At 44.9% G+C, this 18295-nt stretch overlaps 1 protein-coding gene across 1 annotated transcript in view; it reads left to right on the plus strand.

Annotated features, from left to right (window-relative positions):
- Positions 1-18295, plus strand: part of LOC124622366 (sialin-like) — an 80273-nt gene that overhangs the window by 50097 nt on the left and 11881 nt on the right. The window contains exon 8 of the mRNA XM_047148044.1: positions 10200-10441. Coding sequence (XP_047004000.1) covers positions 10200-10441 — 242 coding nt within the window. The remainder of the gene's footprint in view (positions 1-10199; positions 10442-18295) is intronic.

Raw genomic sequence — 18295 nt, forward strand, 5'->3', positions numbered from 1 at the left:
AGCGACGAGGTGTTGCTTAACTGCCCACACGTTAATAAGTATTTCTAAACATTTACAGCATTTTACACAGCACAAAATTTTGTACCCAAGGATTTAACAGTTTATTCGAAATAACCTTAATATATTACACAGCAATTAAATGCATAGAACGTGAAACATTTACAAATGCTGCGCAAAACACGACTTCAAGTCTAACAACAACTAAAACTGTTGCAAATGGTGGAAACTACTTCTGTCAGGCAGATTAAAACTGTGTGCCGGGCAGAGACTCGAACTCGGGACCTTTGCCTTTCGCGGGCAAGTGCTCTACCAACTGAGCTACCCAAGCACGACTCAAGCCCCCTCCTCACAGCTTTACGTCTGCCAGGACTTCGCCTGCTATCTTCCAAACTTTACAGAAGCTCTGCTGCGAACCTTGCAGAACCAGCACTCCTGAAAGAAAGGATATTGCGGAGACATGGCTTAGCCACAGCCTGGGGGATGTTTCCAGAATGAGATTTTCACTCTGCAGCGGAGTGTAGACTGATATGAAACTTCCTGGCAGATTAAAACTGTGTGCCGGACCGAGACTCGAACTCGGGACCTTGCCTTTCGCGGGCAAGTGCTCTACCAACTGTTCGAATCTCGGTCCGACACACAGTTTTAATCTGCCAGGAAGTTTCATATCAATGTACACTCCGCTGCAGAGTGAAAATCTCATTCTACTTCTGTCAGTCTCTAGTGCTCGTTCGGTCGCGTGATACTAAGATCAGTCCCTAGACTGAAGTACCGACCAAAAACATCGTGTGGTTCTAGGTACACTATGCTCTAGGTCATGGGAGTACAAGTAGCGCAAGCGTGGCATCAGTCCACACCGCTGTAAGTAGCTCTACTCCCAAGGAAGAAATGTGCATCACGTGACGTCACCGCCCTCTGCATGGAAACAGGCGTGCGGAATGCAACGATTTAGGAAAGGCGGTGAATAGATGTGGTGTTTACAGAATAAAAATTTCACTCTGCGGCGGAGTGTGCGCTGATATGAAACTTCGTGGCAAATGAAAACTGTGTGCTCCGGACCGAGACTCGAACTCAAGACCTTTGATTTTCGCGGGCATGTGCTTGACCAACTGAGCTACCCAAGCATGACTCGGGAACGCTCCTCACAGCCTCAGTTTCGACAGTACCTCGTCTCCTACCTTCCATACTTTACATAAGCTCTTCTGCATACCTCGCAGAACTAGCACTCCTGGAAGAAAGGATATTGCGGAGATATGGCTTAGCCACAGCCTGGGGGATGTTTCCAGAATGACATTTTCACTCTGCAGTGGAGTGTGCGCTGATATGAAACTTCCTGGCAGATTAAAAAGTGTGTGCCAGACCGAGACTCGAACTCGGGAAACATCTCCCAGGCAGTCGGGTCTCAGCCGTGTTGTGAAGCGGACTCTGTGCGGCGCTCCGCAAGCGGGCCGTTGTTTACTCGCGCGGGTAGTGGTATTGAAGTGTAAACAGATCACCGCAAACGACGATGGCGCTTTCTTATAGAAAGGCCACGATTAAAGTAATGTTCGATGCCCAGTACGCACCACCTAAGGCATAGGAAGTAGAGTGTTTCCTGCGTGAAGTAACGGACGTGGATCCACAGGGACTTATCGGTATACACCTTTCGGTTGTCTCCAGCACAGTTTACCTGAAAATTGTCGATGAAGCAGATTTCGAACGACTTCTTCGCCATTCCACCGATGGATATTGTTTTCTCGGACAGCAACGTGAGTGTCGTGACCGACGACCATGCACGAGTTGCCGTTTGAAGTTCCGGCCACGCTTGTCGTGAACGCGCTGCGGCCTCACGGTGAAGTATTAAGTCACGTGGAAGAAAAGTGGCATACGTTCGAGACATATCCTGTACTGAATGGAGTGCATCAGGTGCGAATCGAACTGCTTAACCACATCCCATCGTACGTGACCGTTGGTGGCTGTCGAGCGATCGTCATTTATGACGGTCAACCGCGGACTTGTTCAGGGTGGGGACGGGAAGGCATGTACGCTCTGGATGCCTGCAGCGACGCCTCGTCCAAATACCACGTGCAGACACGATGCCTCCATTGCTACCGACAACGCTGTCTATTACATACGTTGAGGCAGTGAGGAACATATCGGACGCCGACCCCCGCGGGCCCGGTTTCCGCGCCCACGACGACCCAGCCTCCGTCGGAACCGTCGCCGTGCTCGACAGCAGTGACCATGTCTGCACCTTAGCCGTGTGAGGAATGAGAGCATCAGCAAATCGATTCGACCTCGGACCCGGAGATGCGGGAGGTGTCTACTGTTTGTCGTGACCCACAGGACGCGGACACGCGTTCCCGCAAGCAGAAGTCGCCCAAGCGACGAAAGAAGAGGAGGATGTCTGCAGGAAATGGTTCGCGAGATGGTGACACGTTGCAGGAGGATGAGGAAAATCCATCTGCGGCCAGGGCTGTGGACCTCACACCAACGGCTCCTGGTTCGCTGCTGGCAACGTCTGCCCAAGGACAAAGCCAAGTCGACGATGCTTAGCTCACCGACGAGCCCCCTGGCGACTTTTCGGCTAAGACATCGGATGAACGTCATGCGTCAGCTAACGTACCACACCTCCAGCTTGGTGACTGGGCGTCCGAGATGGAGGTGGAAAGAGTGATACCAGACTCGAGCGACAACCAGATGCCCGCGGCCGGCGGATCGTCGGACGGACATCTTGTCTCAGCCGATCAATAATATATACGGTGCGGGTGACAGGGTCAGTCGGGCGGACGACGAGGCGCATACAGGCTTAAAAGACTGCGGGATACGCCATCTTACTATCAAATGACCCAGGTGTATCGGATAGGTACGGTCAATGTCAACGGCATTAGTTCCACGAACAAAATTCAGTTGTTAAAGGACGCGATTTGGGCGGCGGACATTGATATCGTGTTTCTTCAAGACGTAAGGCCTGATCTGAGCCTGGATGTCTATGGATACGCGTCTTACGTCAACCCAACTTCCGACGGTGGTGGTGGTACGGCCATACTACTACTCGATGGCATCGAACCAACGGGTATTCAGTTTTTGCCATCAGCGAGAGGCATTGCGCTCACCATCGGCGCAGGCCGGTTTTGTGAATCCGTATGCCCTGTCTGGTACTACGAAGCGTCGAGAGTGAACAACCTATCACTCCACTGAGGTAGCTCCATTGTTTCAAGGCGCTAAAGAGCGCCTGACGGTGGGCAGGGACTTTAACTGCGTCTTACGTCCTGAGGATCAGATCCCTCACCATGTCCCATGTCCAGCCCTTCATGCTATGCTCACAGATCTCGCTTTGCATGATACATGGACACTAATCCACGGGGATCGACGCTGATATACACACTTCACTAGCCACTCAGCCAAGAGGCTGGACAGGATTTATGTCTCGCGAGGTCTTCGGGCAGCAACTGTCGGTGCTGAGCTGTGTGCATTCACCGACCATCAGGCCTTCATCTGCGCCGTGACTCTGCCGCAACAACAGAAGAGCCGTAGTAGAGAACCTTGGACTCTTAACGTTAACATTCTCCGGGAATAGGTGTGAGTGACGGCACGATGGTGGACACACTACGCCAAACCAGATCTTCGCCGCACGCTCATGGCGTATGGACGAGACTGGGCGCTTTGGCTTCGCTCCACCTCTGAGTTTTACTACACGGTCTTGCGGGAACTAGCGTCGCAACAACCTTCGCCACAGCGCCAAATGGCCGTCCACCGGGCACAGGCACGGCTTCTGCAGATCACGGCTGACAGACTGGACGGCGCGCGGGTTCGATCGAGATTGCAAGATTCCATCTCAGAGGAACGTGCCACTCTTTATCTCATCGTCAGAGAACGGAGACACCGTCAGAGATCACGGCAGTCATTTCGGCGGACGGGCAACGTGCAGAGACACACAACCCCTCTCTCCTGTCCTCACAGATTATTACCGCACTCTCTACCTAGCAGATCAACGGCGTGACAATGACACTGAGGACGTCCTCCACGACCTGCCGCCTTCGGATAGGGGGCGACGCTACATTCTTGGAGGCCGTCACGTGGGAAGGAACAAGCACGGCCCTCTCGCGGGGCGCAAGAAAAAAGTCACCTGGACCTGATGGCCTTCCGCTTGAATTTTATAAAAATGATTCAAATGGCTCTGAGCACTATGGGACTTAACATCTGTGGTCATCAGTCCCCTAGAACTTAGAACTACTTAAACCTAACTAGCCTAAGGATATCACACACATCCATGCCCGAGGCAGGATTCGAGCCTGCGACCGTAGCGGTCAAGCGGTTCCAGACTGAAGCGCCTCGAACCGCACGGCCACACCGGGTTTATTTCTGACCTGACGGGGGAAGTTTGGCGGCAGATGTGCTCTAAACTCCTGGATACGGACTTTGGCGTCACCCCCCCCTCCCCCCCCCTCCCCCGAATTTTTTGACGGTATGTTCATACCCGTGCCAAAACCAACCGGGGGTGCAGACCGCAAGACTTCCGGCCGATGACGTTATTGAATTCGGATTACAAGCTGTTCCCCCGCATTCTTCGTGCTCGTCTCCTCGCTATTGGCAAAGATGCCATTCATGCCGACGAAACATGTCTGGAAGGTGGCAGTAACATACACACGGCGTTAAGCTCTTATAGAGATGTGAGGGCGCAAATGTCGGCATGCCGCTTAGAAGGCGCCCTCGTGGCGGTTGACCTAGACCACGCATCTGACCGAGTTGAGCAGCGTTTCTTGCAGGCTGTCTTAGAGAAGATGGGAATGTCCCCAATATCGGCAGGTGTGGTTCTCCGTCTCATCCACGGCACCCCTTCCACAGTTCTGGCCAATGGCTACCGCTACTGTTTACCATTGAGCGCTCAATGCGACAAGGATGTCCCCGGTCAGCCTTTCTCTTCCCCGTCGCACTCTAGCCTGCACTTCATGGTCTTGGACAGCTTTTGGAATACATGTGCATTTGAAATGTTGTGCCTATGCGGAAGATGTAGTATTCTTGGCGAGGACGGCAGAAGATATATGTACAGCGATCGCGTGGTTTCAACGATACGGCGAGGTTCCCGGGAGCCGAATCAACCTGCGAAAGTCGCACTGCATGGATATGGGCAGAGATGGGCAGAGGACTGCAAACGAGTACGCCAGTGCCCATTACCAAAGTCCCGGCAATAAAGTGTTTGGGAGTGACCTTCCATGGGAACGTGCAGCGCACAGCAGCAGCTACGTATCGCAGACTACTTAATGTGATCCGCACGCAAGTTCGTCTCCATAACTTTCGAACACTTGACTTGATCATGCAGGTACGTTTTGTCAACGTCTACCTCGCTCAGAAATTTAATCATTACACACACGCTCTCCCGAAGGCCGTTACGGTAGCTGCCAAGTTCCAGGCGGCCTTCGATCATTTCGTCAGCGAGGGTAGGGTGTTCAAGAACCGTTACGAGACGCTAACGTTGCCTACATATGCAAGCGGCATTGGAATGATAAACGTGCACAACAGGGTGCGCGGTCTCTTTCTGCTTACGATGCATCGCCTACGTACTTCGGACAAGGACACCCTCCCTTGTACACTGATTCAGGAACACGCCCGCATCTCGTGGTCGTGCGGTAGCGTTCTCGCTTCCCACGCCCGGGTTCCCGGGTTCGATTCCCGGCGGGGTCAGGGATTTTCTCTGCCTCGTGATGGCTGGGTGTTGTGTGCTGTCCTTAGGTTAGTTAGGTTTAAGTAGTTCTAAGTTCTAGGGGACTGATGACCACAGCAGTTGAGTCCCATAGTGCTCAGAGCCATTTGAACCATTTTGAACTGATTCAGGAGCTGGTGCCTCAATCCCTCCGCCCACCGATTCCTGTTGGACATATCACGCCAGTACTGTGTCACATTCGTACCTATTTGATCGACATAAGTTACCTGTTGGATTTCTTGCCGACCACGCGGGATCCTAGCACCAAGGACTTCTACCGCTACTTTCAACGGACGCTGTCTGCTAATGTGGTTGAACGCCGGCATCCGGCAGTTGGCTGAAGGCGGATGTGGAGTAACGTTCACTCCCCATTCCTTCCCACCACAGCCAAGGTGCTGTAGTATGTGATAACGACTGAAAAATTCTCCACCCGACAACGTTTACACATGATATATCTTGCCGAGGATCCTCTCTGCCACAGATGCGCCACTGTCGACGCCAACATGCACCGTTTTATAAGTGGTACGGCTACAGACTGCTGGCTCCTCACACGGACCATGTTGGCATTGTTGCTGCGACGGACGCCTCAGTCTCTAGAGTCCATCGAACTGATCCATCCAGACATCACTTACTTCCCTGCTACTCGTCGTATTGCCACGGTGTGGGTTAAGGGTACCGAATTGTCATACTTTTTTTAATGAGAGCGGCAGGGTTGTTAGATTACTGGCATTATTTAACGAGTAATTACAGGATTTTACGGCGCAAAGCGTCGTATGGTACGCTCTTTGCGCATTACTTGGGGCCGTTGTTCACGCGCCCTCCAGACCATTGGGGTGTACCGGGTGTGAGAAGAGACAAATATTGCACATGATGGACTGATGAGAGACATCAACGATAATTATAGGGTGTTTCACCCTCGCTGAACGACAAGACAACCAGGACATCCCGCCGTCTGACTGCAGTGGACACCCCCGAGCGAAAAAAAAAAAAAAAAAAAATAGAACAAAAAAAAATTACAAATAAAAACCTAAGAACAAAATGAACAACAAATCAAATATAATAAAGTATTGTACCCCTTCCTTTATCTTTTTCTTTTTTTAATAAAATGTTTTAAAAAAGTTGGTAGAGCACTTGCCCGCGAAAGGCAAAGGTCCCGAGTGCGAGTCTCGGTCGAGAACACAGTTTTAATCTGACAAAATGTTTCAGATGTGGTGTTAATGGCACAACAAGTGTTTTGGATTCGTCATTTTGATACTGACTATTTCAATTACGTAATGATCACTGATTGTAAACATTTGCATTTCGGCTCTGCGATATGAGAAAATACATAACCGTTCTAGTTTGACGTGAAGGCCAGACATGTTATAATATGAACAGTAGAGAGCTATATAGAAGTATTACGTGGACATTTTTCCAACTTTTCTGTTTCATTTTTCCTCATCTCTTTTACCTAAGTTAAATCATAATGTTTGGAATATTTGTAATCGAATAGGTAATGTTAGGTTGTGATCTGGGGTGGTGCTTCTGGATTGGGACTTCGCTAATTTGATAACAGAAAAGAACTGTCTGCGCACATACATAGTATCCGAACAGCAAGTGCATACAACCTCGGAAATCTGGTTTGGGGACCAACTTGCAGAAATCAGCCCCTTCCTCGTGATTATATTTGTCCTTGAACAAAAGTCTCTCCGTAAATTTAGTAGTTGCATTTGGTACGAGGTACGAACGTTGTTGACAGCCACTGCATACTGGTTGTTAAGTGATGAAACGTAGTGGAAAGTGTTTCTACATCTTCAGACCTGGACTCAAACTGTTTAAGCAGATACTGTAGAATTTACACATATTCTTTGGCTAGACTAGTGTCTGGATACGCCAGTACAACTTCGGAAAACGCACAGTGTTCCAGCCGGCAGTTGATTCGTCCACAGGTCCAATGCCGTTTCGAATGGTTTGATTCTGTAGCAGGTATGTGTTATGATGAGGCCCTTACGTTGGACTGAGGTATTTAAATCGTTGAAGTGAACTGTTAATTCACCAAGGAAAGCTAAGTCACAAATCCAATTTTTTTCTTACAACTGAGGAACATGCTGGTTTTGATTAGTCATGAAAAATGTTATTTCGCCTCTTAACTGAAAGAATCGATCTAAAACCTCACTCCTGCTTAAGCAGTGCACATTACAATGGTAAGAGAGATCGCCATACTGTCTGCCACATTCTACAAGAAAAGTTATAAACTATCTACATACAGGATGAGTCTCGTAAGAGGTAACATCCCTTTTATTTCGTAAACGGTTACACATATCGATACATGCTTTTCGTGAAATGTTAGAGCGACGAGGGGACGTATTAATTGTAGGATGTAAGGTCCACCACTTATGCAAAACACCGTTTTTCCAAGTTCCCAAGCATGTTTCAACACCACTTTGCCATCATTAGTGGGTTTCCGTTTTATTTAATCTACAATGTGAACATTTTTACTAAATAATTAAAAAATTATGTCGACATTTGGTTCAAACAATAATTCGTTTCTTTTTATTGATACCTTTACACTTGGCGAGCATGATTTTTGAGGACCACTTGTGTATTATTTATTACAGGTAGCTTGCCATCTGCAATCAAACGATGTTTATAAGAAATCTTGTTGGGAGTTAACCTATCATCTAAACGCCTTTTTGTTCTTGGAACTGATAGTGATGGGACCACTTTTACGTAATGTTAAAGTACTTACACCATCCGGGTGTATTAAATGTAAACGAAAAAAACAAAGATGCTACGCGTCATTTGCATCATTTAATTACAGGTCTCAGACTCTGGATATGGTTTCTAAAGACCGGTTTTTGAGCTGTTGGTAATACTGACTAATCTCTCACGACCGCTTATACAATACCTCAATGGAAGCTATTCTGGACCGACATATTGGCCACAGTGGTATTGTTGTATCTGTAAAAGGTGACTAACCAGATTGTTGGACGTGGCGATGGTTCAAAACCACGGAGTCGGTTCAAAACCACGGAGTCCGGTTAAATGTGCAGACTATGGAAGATTTATTTGTTTGGGTTCGAATTACATTGTGCACGTTACTGAAGAAGCCACTAACTCCAGTTAGCAAGACAAGATTTGTCTGTAGCAGCAACGAAATACACTGAGGTGGCAAAAGTCATGGGTTAGCTATGTAGACACATACATATATGGGTAGTATCACGTACACAAGGTATGAAAGGGCAGTGCATTGGCTGAGCTGTCATTTGTACTCTGGTGATTCGGGTCAAAATGTTTCCGGCTAGAATATGACCGGACGACAGGTGTTATTAGACTTTGAACGCGGAATGGTAATTGGAGCTAGACGCATGGAATATTCTATTTATGAATGAGATCCACAGTGTTAGAGGTGGGCTGAGAGCACCAAATTTCACTCATTAACTCCCACCATGAACAACGCAGTGGCCGACGGCCTTCACTTAACCATCCACAGCAGCGGCGTTTGCGTAGAGTTGTCAGTGCTAACAGACATGCAACGCTGCATGAAACAACAGCAGAAATCAGTGTGGGACGTGCGAGGAACGTATCCGTTGGGATAGTGCGGCGAAATTTGGCGTCAGTTGGCTACGGTAGCAGACGGAAGCGAGTGCCTTTCCTAATAGCATGACATCGCCTGCAGCGTCTCTCCTGGGTCCCTAGAGGACTGGAAAACCGTGGCCTGATCAGATTCAATTGGTAAAGCTGGTGGTAGGGCTCAAGAGCGGCACAGACCCCCAAGAAGCCGCGGACCCAAGTTGTCAACAAGGCTCTGTGGAAGCTGATGTTGGATCCATAATGGTGCGGGCTATGTTTACCGATCACTGACTAGAAATGGTTACGTTCGGCTACTTGGAGACCATTTGAAACCATTCATGGACTCCAAGTTCTCAAACAACGATGGAATTTTTATGGATGATAATGTACCATATCACAGTTTTTCGCAATTGGTTTGAAGAACAATCTAGACAATTCCAGCGAATGGTTTGGCCATCCGGATCACCCAACATTAGTCCCATTGAACAATTATGGGGCGTAATCGAGAGGTCAGTTCGTGCAGAAAGTCCTGCACCGGTAACACTTTCGCACTCATGGACGGCAACAGAGGCAGCATGGCTAAATATTTCTGCAGGGGACTTCCATCGACTTTATGAATCCATGCTACGTTGAGTTGCTGCACTATGCCGGGCAAAAGGAGATCCGAACGGTATTAGGAGGTATTCCATGTCTTTTGTCACCTCAGAGTACGTTACAAAGTTGTTAACTTCAGTTATAAATAAAATGTACCTGTAAAATAAAGCAAGTAAAAATATGTTAAGTTTAGTGTCACTAGTACCTTTCCCATCCCTAACAGTTTAAAATTCTTGTAATCCTGAATGGTCCGGGTCGTTACTCTGAAGTATGTTCGTTTTCGTCTGCCACATGTTGTACAAAGCACGACAGGACGTCCTGCACAACTTGAAAGAGTAGAAGAGTAATAACAATGCGCTTCAAATGTTGGCAGCTTGCATGGGGCCTGCGATCTGCTTCCTGGCGCTGACCCTCATCAACTGCGACATACCGGCCATCATCACGCTGTTCATCTTCACCATGGTGTTCCGCTGCGCCATATACGGCGGCTCCTACCTCAACCACATCTACCTGTTCCCACGGGCCTACGGAAGTGCGGCTGGTCTCAACCTGACTCTGGGCAACTGCTCTGGGATCGTCACTCCGATAGTCACCAGCGCGTTTGTATCGGGCCGGGTAAGTACTTGAAAACTGGCTAATTGAAAGTACTACATGGATTTAAAAAAAAAAAAAAAACAACGGAAAAACTTGTACTTTTTCTTTGAACTGACCTGGGCACATGAAATACGGGAACTCCGTAAAATGTTCTGGAAATATTCCCCTTTTTGTACAGAACGCTGTCCCAAGAGTGATATTCATAACATTATCTGATTACTCTTTAACTGAAATATTCAAGAGTAGAAGACGCTATCATTGCGCAAGGGGAAGAAAAGGGAGCATGCATGAATGTTTGAATGAAAAGAATGCGATCTCCTTCGTAGGCAGACCACGTACTGTGAGGATGTATAATCTCACAGAGTGGGGAAAAAAAAAACGTTAACCTCACGTCTGTTCATAAGAACACGAAATACACTGTAAAATATATATGATGCACCATGAAAGAATCATTAGAAAAGCACGGGAATCGGTAGACGTTCATGAACAGAGAAATAAATAATTACAGTTTGAGAAAAACTGGATGATTTATTCAAGAGAAACAGCTTCAAAAACTGAGCAAGTCAATAACACGTTGGTCCACCTCTGGCCCTTAAGCAACCAGTTATTCGTCATAGCATTCGCTGATGGAGTTGTTGGATGTCCTCTTGAGGGATATCATGCCAAATTCTGTCAAATCGACGCCTTAGATCGTCAAAACAGCGAGATGGTTGGAGGGCCGTGTGCATAATTCTCTCCACGTTTCCAATTGGGGAGAGATCCGGTGACAACGCTGACAAAGAAAGGCTTTGGCAAGTACGAAGACGAGCAGTGGAAACTCTCGCTGTGCGTGGGCGGGTATTATTGTCCTGGAATGTAAGCTCAGTGTGGCTTGCAATGAAGGGCAACAAACCGGGACGCAGAATATCGTCAACGTACCGTTGTGCTGTAAGGGTGCTACGGATGACAACCAAAGGGGTTGTGCTATGAAAAAATGGCACCCCAGACCACCACTCCTGATCGTCGGATCGTATTGCGGGTGGCAGTCAGGTTTGTATCCCAACGCTGTCCGGGACGTCCTCAGACACGTCTTCACTATGGAATCTTATTGACTGGAGTACAGTAGTCTTCAGTGATGTGTTCCACTTCCAGCTGAGCCTCAATGACCGTCGAAAACATGAGTTTTGTCTTAGAGTGTATAATAGTCACATCGATGTTGATCCAGAAAAGTATTTCTTGTAGTCTCGACAATGGTGACTTACCTTCCAGACTGTAAAATATTGCAAGGATTAAAAATACCCTATTTCTGCTGATGGTGGTTGCTTTCATGTTGCCCAAAAAGTCCGCTAAAAGGAGAATTCATTGAAAGTTCCTGCTCAGTCAAGTAGTCTCGTGACTGAATATCAGGGCACATGTGCAATCCAAATGCCGTACTGATTTCAGAAATGACTAGGGGGTGAGAATAAATTTTAACTGCTTCAGTAAAGTTACTGATTCCTCCTCTTCTGGACTTTCAGCTTTTGTATTTGCCGTGCTTGCACTAAAACTTATTGGAAATAAAGTCCACCTCTTATGCAGAACAATGTTTTTTCATAGTTTCAGCACCTCTGTGCCATGATCAGAGGGTTTTACTTATTCAAAACTGTAAAAAGTGGAAATGCGCTGCTGTAAAAAATAGTGCACCGTTTTAGATGTTTCCATTACAGTCAAAAATTATTGTTGCAACAGTGCATATGGTGTACATGAAATGATTACATTTATATATCAATAGAACATGCGGTTCTGAGATGCCAAATACCGACCCATGATGAAACACCCATATTAGTAGGCGAGGGGAGGGTGGCACAGTTGCAATCATTTCGGACAAATGTTATTGTAACTAGAAATATAATGAGAAAAGAAATAATTTTAGCTATGGCACTTGTTTTCGAATGTTTCATGAATATGTAATACAAATATTAGGCAATTACAAATGTTGGTATAAACACAAAAAAGGTTACAGAATTGAGAAAAATCGATCGAAAATGTACCACACTAGGTACAATTGTAATCACTTCCTGGTACAATTTTGATCACTGGCATCTTCCACATAAAAAGCACTTCTTCCTTCCGGCACCAACGCATACTTCGTTGTACAAGCATTGCATTTTTGGCAACGAATCCAGCCACCCTTAGCTACTGATTCTGCACTATAATAATTCAATAAACAAATTCCTCAATTATTCTCGTTGTTTTCTGGCTATTTGAAGCTTGGTACACTTCTTTCATCATTACTCACAGACTTACATTTCTGTTTATTGTTTTTGTTGCATTTTCTCATTCCTTTCCTTGTGCCTTGTTGAAAAAGTTTTCTCTTGCTGCGGAGGTCTTCCAGGTTTTCATCTGAAGTAAGTCTAGGTGATGTCAGTGTTTTCCTCTTCCGAGACGATAATTTTTTCTGTGGAACTGGCAAAATGTCCTTGACAGAATCGTGCTGAGAAATGGTACTAGACCCTGCCGTTACGGATTTGCCGTGTTCTTTAGTTACATCTTTTGAAGATAAGGGTTCTTCTCCCATAATGCTGTTAGTAGCTTGACTGGTGGTGAATGAAGGACCGGGAGCCTTGAAGGTGCAAATTCTCCTCGGGAACAATGTCTTTGCAAAAGACATAGGAACCCTTTGACTGCGCATCCAACGGACGCAGTTTTGCTCCAGGCATCACAGAAAATAGTACAAAATCGTTCTGTTCTAATGCTTTCATTGGGATTGCGATGCATCCAGTCAGTTGCATTTCTGTGATACTGAGCCTTTAGGGTCTTCAAGAAAGTTCTATCTATTGGCTGCAGTACTTATTTACTGTGCGGAGGCAATCCCAAAACTTCTCTCCCATTTTCCCAACAATATTTTCCAGCATCTAAGCTGGTATGGCTGCCATGGTTGTCAATATTAAGAAGTGTAATAGGGCTACCCATTGTTTTGTATATTCTTGAAGTGTCGAACCCAGACCATGAACAATTCTTCATTAATGTATCCCGATTCACTCATCTCCGTAATGGAACCAGGAGGTAAGCCTCTTGAAATGTAGGGCGTTTCCTCAGTCCTTTAAAAATTACCATTGGTGGTAACTACGTACCACTTGCATTCATGCATGCAGCAATAGTCACATTTTGTCATCTTTCCACGTTTGTCAGTGAAACAACTTCTCGTTTTCCTTTACGACTTACTATTTTTGTAGGTCTGTTGTTAAGAGGGAAGCCGGATTCATCCATTCCACGTTTGTTAGTGAAACAACTTCTCGTTTTCCTTTACGACTTACTATTTTTGTAGGTCTGTTGTTAAGAGGAAAGCCGGGTTCATCCATATTATAAATACACTCTATTTTATTTAAACAAATATTATTCCTTTAAGATTTCTTTTAAATTCTGAAAATATTTACTTATTTCTGCTTTATTTAAGCTTTCAGCTCTGGCTCACAAAAGACCCTCGGGTTTTCTCAGGCTAAGGTGAGTGTGTCGCTTAACAAATGCTCTAAACTAATCGATTCCAGCAACCTTGCTTTCTAAGTTCCATGGATATTTCAAATTATTTTTCTCAGCTAACCGAAATGCAGCTTTTCTTAACAGGTGTGGCGACAGACCCAATCCTTGCAGTTCTAGAAATAAAGCTCTCTGGACCAAAGCATCTTCCATTTCAGAACTGAGTACCGTTGGATGACTAATTCTGTTTTCTAAAGGACTAGTTGGAGTTGATCCAGCTTGCATTTTCATTTTAATTTGCACTTTACCAAGTAAGGTGCTGGAAGGAATGTCATATAATTCTGAAGCAGCTCGAAGGCTCAAATGCCCACTCACTACACTCTTTATTGCCTCATCTAATGCAGCTGGACTCCATTTATTGTAGATTTTCTTTTCTGCTCGTTTTTGTGGCATCTAGAAAATAAGAGTTGGCTTTAAAAAATCGCATAGTAAAATGTTTAAATATACAGAATTTATTTGCAATAATTGTGTATAATATGTCTATGGTAACCAGTCGTGACGGACAAAACTAAAAAACTGCACTGATCTAAATTGTTCTAGGGTATCGAAATTGTACCATTTTTCTGATCGAAAATGTACTATTGGCGTGAGTGAAACTACGAGTAAATAGTAGCGAATTGTGCCAAGGGATGGCAGCAGATGTCACAGGGGCTTTCTCTGTAGGTGCCTCAGAACACGCCCGAACGGAAAACAAGTTTCTAACCTCGCTAATATAGAATTTGCAAGAACCTGGAAACTAGGAAATTTATAAGAGCGCGTTAGACTAAGTAGCTTCACTTACCTCTTAACAGGAAAAAAATTTATATCTCCGTAGCACAAAGTTGTGTATTCTTGGAAAAAACAGGAGGAGCTGTAGAAACCTGCTACACTACAAAGCCACACAAAGGCAAGTGCTACCAACACTACGAGACTGACATATGGCGTGAAACCTTATGTTGGTCGGAATTGTACCTATATCGAAATTGTACCACCTTACCCTATGTTGTGTAGCCTCCATGGGCGAGAAAGCAGACGCTGACTGTGGCGTCCAGTCGAACGTACAGATGATGAATACTATCCTGTGATACGTTATGCCACACCTGTTGGACCTGTTCACGTAGTTCTGTAGGAGTTGTTGGCTGACGAGTCGCACGACTCACTTCTCGCCCCATCGTATCACACATGTACATGTACTCGATTGCAGACAAGTCCGCCTTGCAGAGCGTGTGGATTTTCACGGGCCGTGTGCGGGTGAGCATTATCCAGTTGGAACAACACATCACCTTCCCGTTGTAAGTATGGCAAAAGGGTCTAACAACATTCTACACGTACCGAAAGCTGGTTAGTGTCCACTTCGTATCTTGCATATCCGATGGAATAGTGTGTCTACCGATGATGTCAACAAATGAACGTCGTCTACTCCAAATGCCTTGTTACGACTTAAGAGATTCAATCTACCTCAGTTTATGTCAGAATCTCATGTGTTATCTAAGGACTTTGTTGATCTATTACTAAATCTGCTGTTACGATTAGGCCTTGCAGCAACAATTGTCAAACAAAGGTATTTAGCCCCACAAAGAATTTAGATTCAGATAAAAGAACAACAGACAGTGTAAATAATTTATTTACAACCATGCGGGGGCGGCTGTGTAGTGTGTGTGGTCATAGGTTGTCGATGCAATTAACATACAGTGTTCATCTTTTTCCCTATTAGAAACTGAGTATGGGTTATGATGATGCAACAAACAGCTGCTGTTGAATTGCGTCCAGCAAAGGAGCTTTTCAGTTTGCGACACCCACAAGACAGAAAAAAATAATAATGAATGCAAACGCTACTGAAGAGTTGGGACACCCAAATAATTTCCCATGATCTTAATTTATGACGTTCAGGCTGCCGTCAGTTAATCTGAGAGCTATTCATAACTACGATTTAGCTTCGTCTCCTAGTTACAGTAATTCAAATAAAGCAGAAGGCGCTTAGGGTACAGCTAAACACTGGAAACATTCTTTCTGCCTCTAACTGCGAACTTTGACTTAGTTCCTGCAGTGACAGAGAATTATCCTGCTATATCCGTTTGATATTTTTCTGTCTTTATGATTAAATATTGTGAATGTTTCTCACTCAAGAGATGAAACAGAGTTACAATATTTATGTCTTTGAGCTAGTTCTAAACTGAAAATACAATTCTCACCTTTTACATTGCTAACTATCCAACTTGACCGTCATTGAGGTCAAGAAAGAGGTGCATGGGACAGTTGTCCACTAGGACAGAGGTAGTGTTCACCCTTTAAAGGGAAGCCTATGGTAGCTATCGGTTGAAATCTTTCTGGAAAGAAAACTTTTACTTCTTCTACGACAGCTTTACCCTAAGCCAGATCAACTATCAGTAAAGGAATCTTTAGAAAACTTCTCCCTCTCAATTTTTTTTTCTATCTAGATTCAGTACACAGTAGATCTAAGAGCGAAAAACCGACAGATGTTCACACTTGCTATTGCTGCCTTTTCTGTTTCTGCAGAGATACTTCTTAGTTTTTTTTTTTTTAATGAAGAACCAACTGGAATAACTTAACTGGGGCAGTGATTAATTTGTTAATTCGATTTCGTTACGTGTCTGCCCACACTGCTCTTCTCTTCTCTTTTCTCTTCAGTAGCTCTACAGCCCTTGGTGAGCCTTGGCTTCTTCAACAATCTTCCTCCACACTTCTCGGTTATTTGCTGCTCTTTTCCACCCCCGGACTCCCATATTGCTGATATCCATTATTACCTCATCGATCCATCTTCTTCTAGGTCTCCCTTTTCGCCTAACTGAATGGATCATACCTTTCATCATTTTCTTTGGCATTCTATCCTCTGCCATTCTCTCCAAGTGTCCTAGCCATCGTATTCGCTGTGATTTAACAAATTTTACTATGTCCCTGCCTTGTATTAACTCCTGTAATTCAGCATTGTAGCGTATTCTCCAGCCTTCTTCCTCCCTTATTGGCCCATAGATTTTGCGTAGTATTTTCCGCTCAACGCTTCTTAGAGCATTTTTATCGTGTTCTGTCAATGTTCATACCTCTGAGCCGTATGTGATAACTGGGCGGACTAGGGAATTATATATTAGCAATTTAGTTTTTCTTGTAACAAGGCTACTTTTGAAAAGCTGCATATTTGCAAAGTAAGCTCTGTTTCCTGCTTGTATTCTTTCCCTTATAGCCTTTCCAATACTGTTATCATTTGTTATTAGGGCTCCCAAATAGTTAAAAGAGGACACTCCATTGAAGCATTTCCCATTGATGTTTAGGTTTTTAGGGGTTCTTCTGGCCTCAGATTGTGACATTACCATATATTTTGTTTTGTTTACATTTACTATGAGGCCAATTTTTAAGGCTTCTGTTTCCATTGCCCGGTATGTTTCTAGGAGTGTCTGCCCACACTGCTACATCTCCGTATTCTGACGGTAGTTCTGTATCGCGACTTCAGTATGACTATGGACTGCAAGCAATAACATACGGTTTTTATACCAAAACTGACTGGTTCAAATGGTTCAAATGGCTCTGAGCACTATGGGACTTAACATCTACGGCCATCAGTCCCCTAGAAACTAGAACGACTTAAACCTAACTAACCTAAGGACATCACACAACACCCAGTCATCACGAGGCAGAGAAAATCCCTGACCATGCCGGTAATCGAACCCGGGAACCCGGGCGCTGGAAGCGAGAACGCTACCGCACGACCAGAAGCTGCGGACACCAAAACTGATTAATATCTTGTCAATTCGTGACAATTTTGGGGCGTATGTGTTATGAGTAATTGTTATATTATAGAGGATGTCTGTTGTAAGGTCACCATGGTAAGTCGCAGTTCATTTGTGTTAGTAAAGTGTATACCTTATACTATTTTTTCGTTAGTTTATTGAATACAACAGATAAAAATAAGAAATAAGTTAATCATCAGCAATATAGTCTCCCATATTATCTGACATCATCGAACTTGCACTGCACTCCACTCATTCGCTTGTTACATTTCCTTCACAGCTTTTTGTGAACTGTTTGTTGGTCACTGAAAAGATTTCCTTGCATTCTTTGCTTTTCTGATTTGAAACTGTACGTTATTCGCAGTTTGAGAAAAATCTTTGTGAGTGTTCGTGTTTTCTAATCAGTGTTACACTGTCTTTTCATTCGTGTTATTGTATGTTACTCGGTGTGAATGAACGAATACTAAAGGAAAATTGCTTTAAGTGAATAATATTAAAAAGAATGTTATTTTGTCATTATGCTAGCAGTTTCAGGTGATGCTAAAAACCGAAACACCTCTGGTGAATGAACTGCATATATGCAACACACGCAAGACATAAAAAGCAGAATTAGATACAACAGCTACTGAAGAGAAAGGCCATCCAAATAATTCCCCTG

Source organism: Schistocerca americana, chromosome 7 (assembly GCF_021461395.2).
Source record: "Schistocerca americana isolate TAMUIC-IGC-003095 chromosome 7, iqSchAmer2.1, whole genome shotgun sequence".
In the NCBI taxonomy this organism is placed as follows: Eukaryota; Metazoa; Arthropoda; class Insecta; order Orthoptera; family Acrididae; genus Schistocerca; species Schistocerca americana.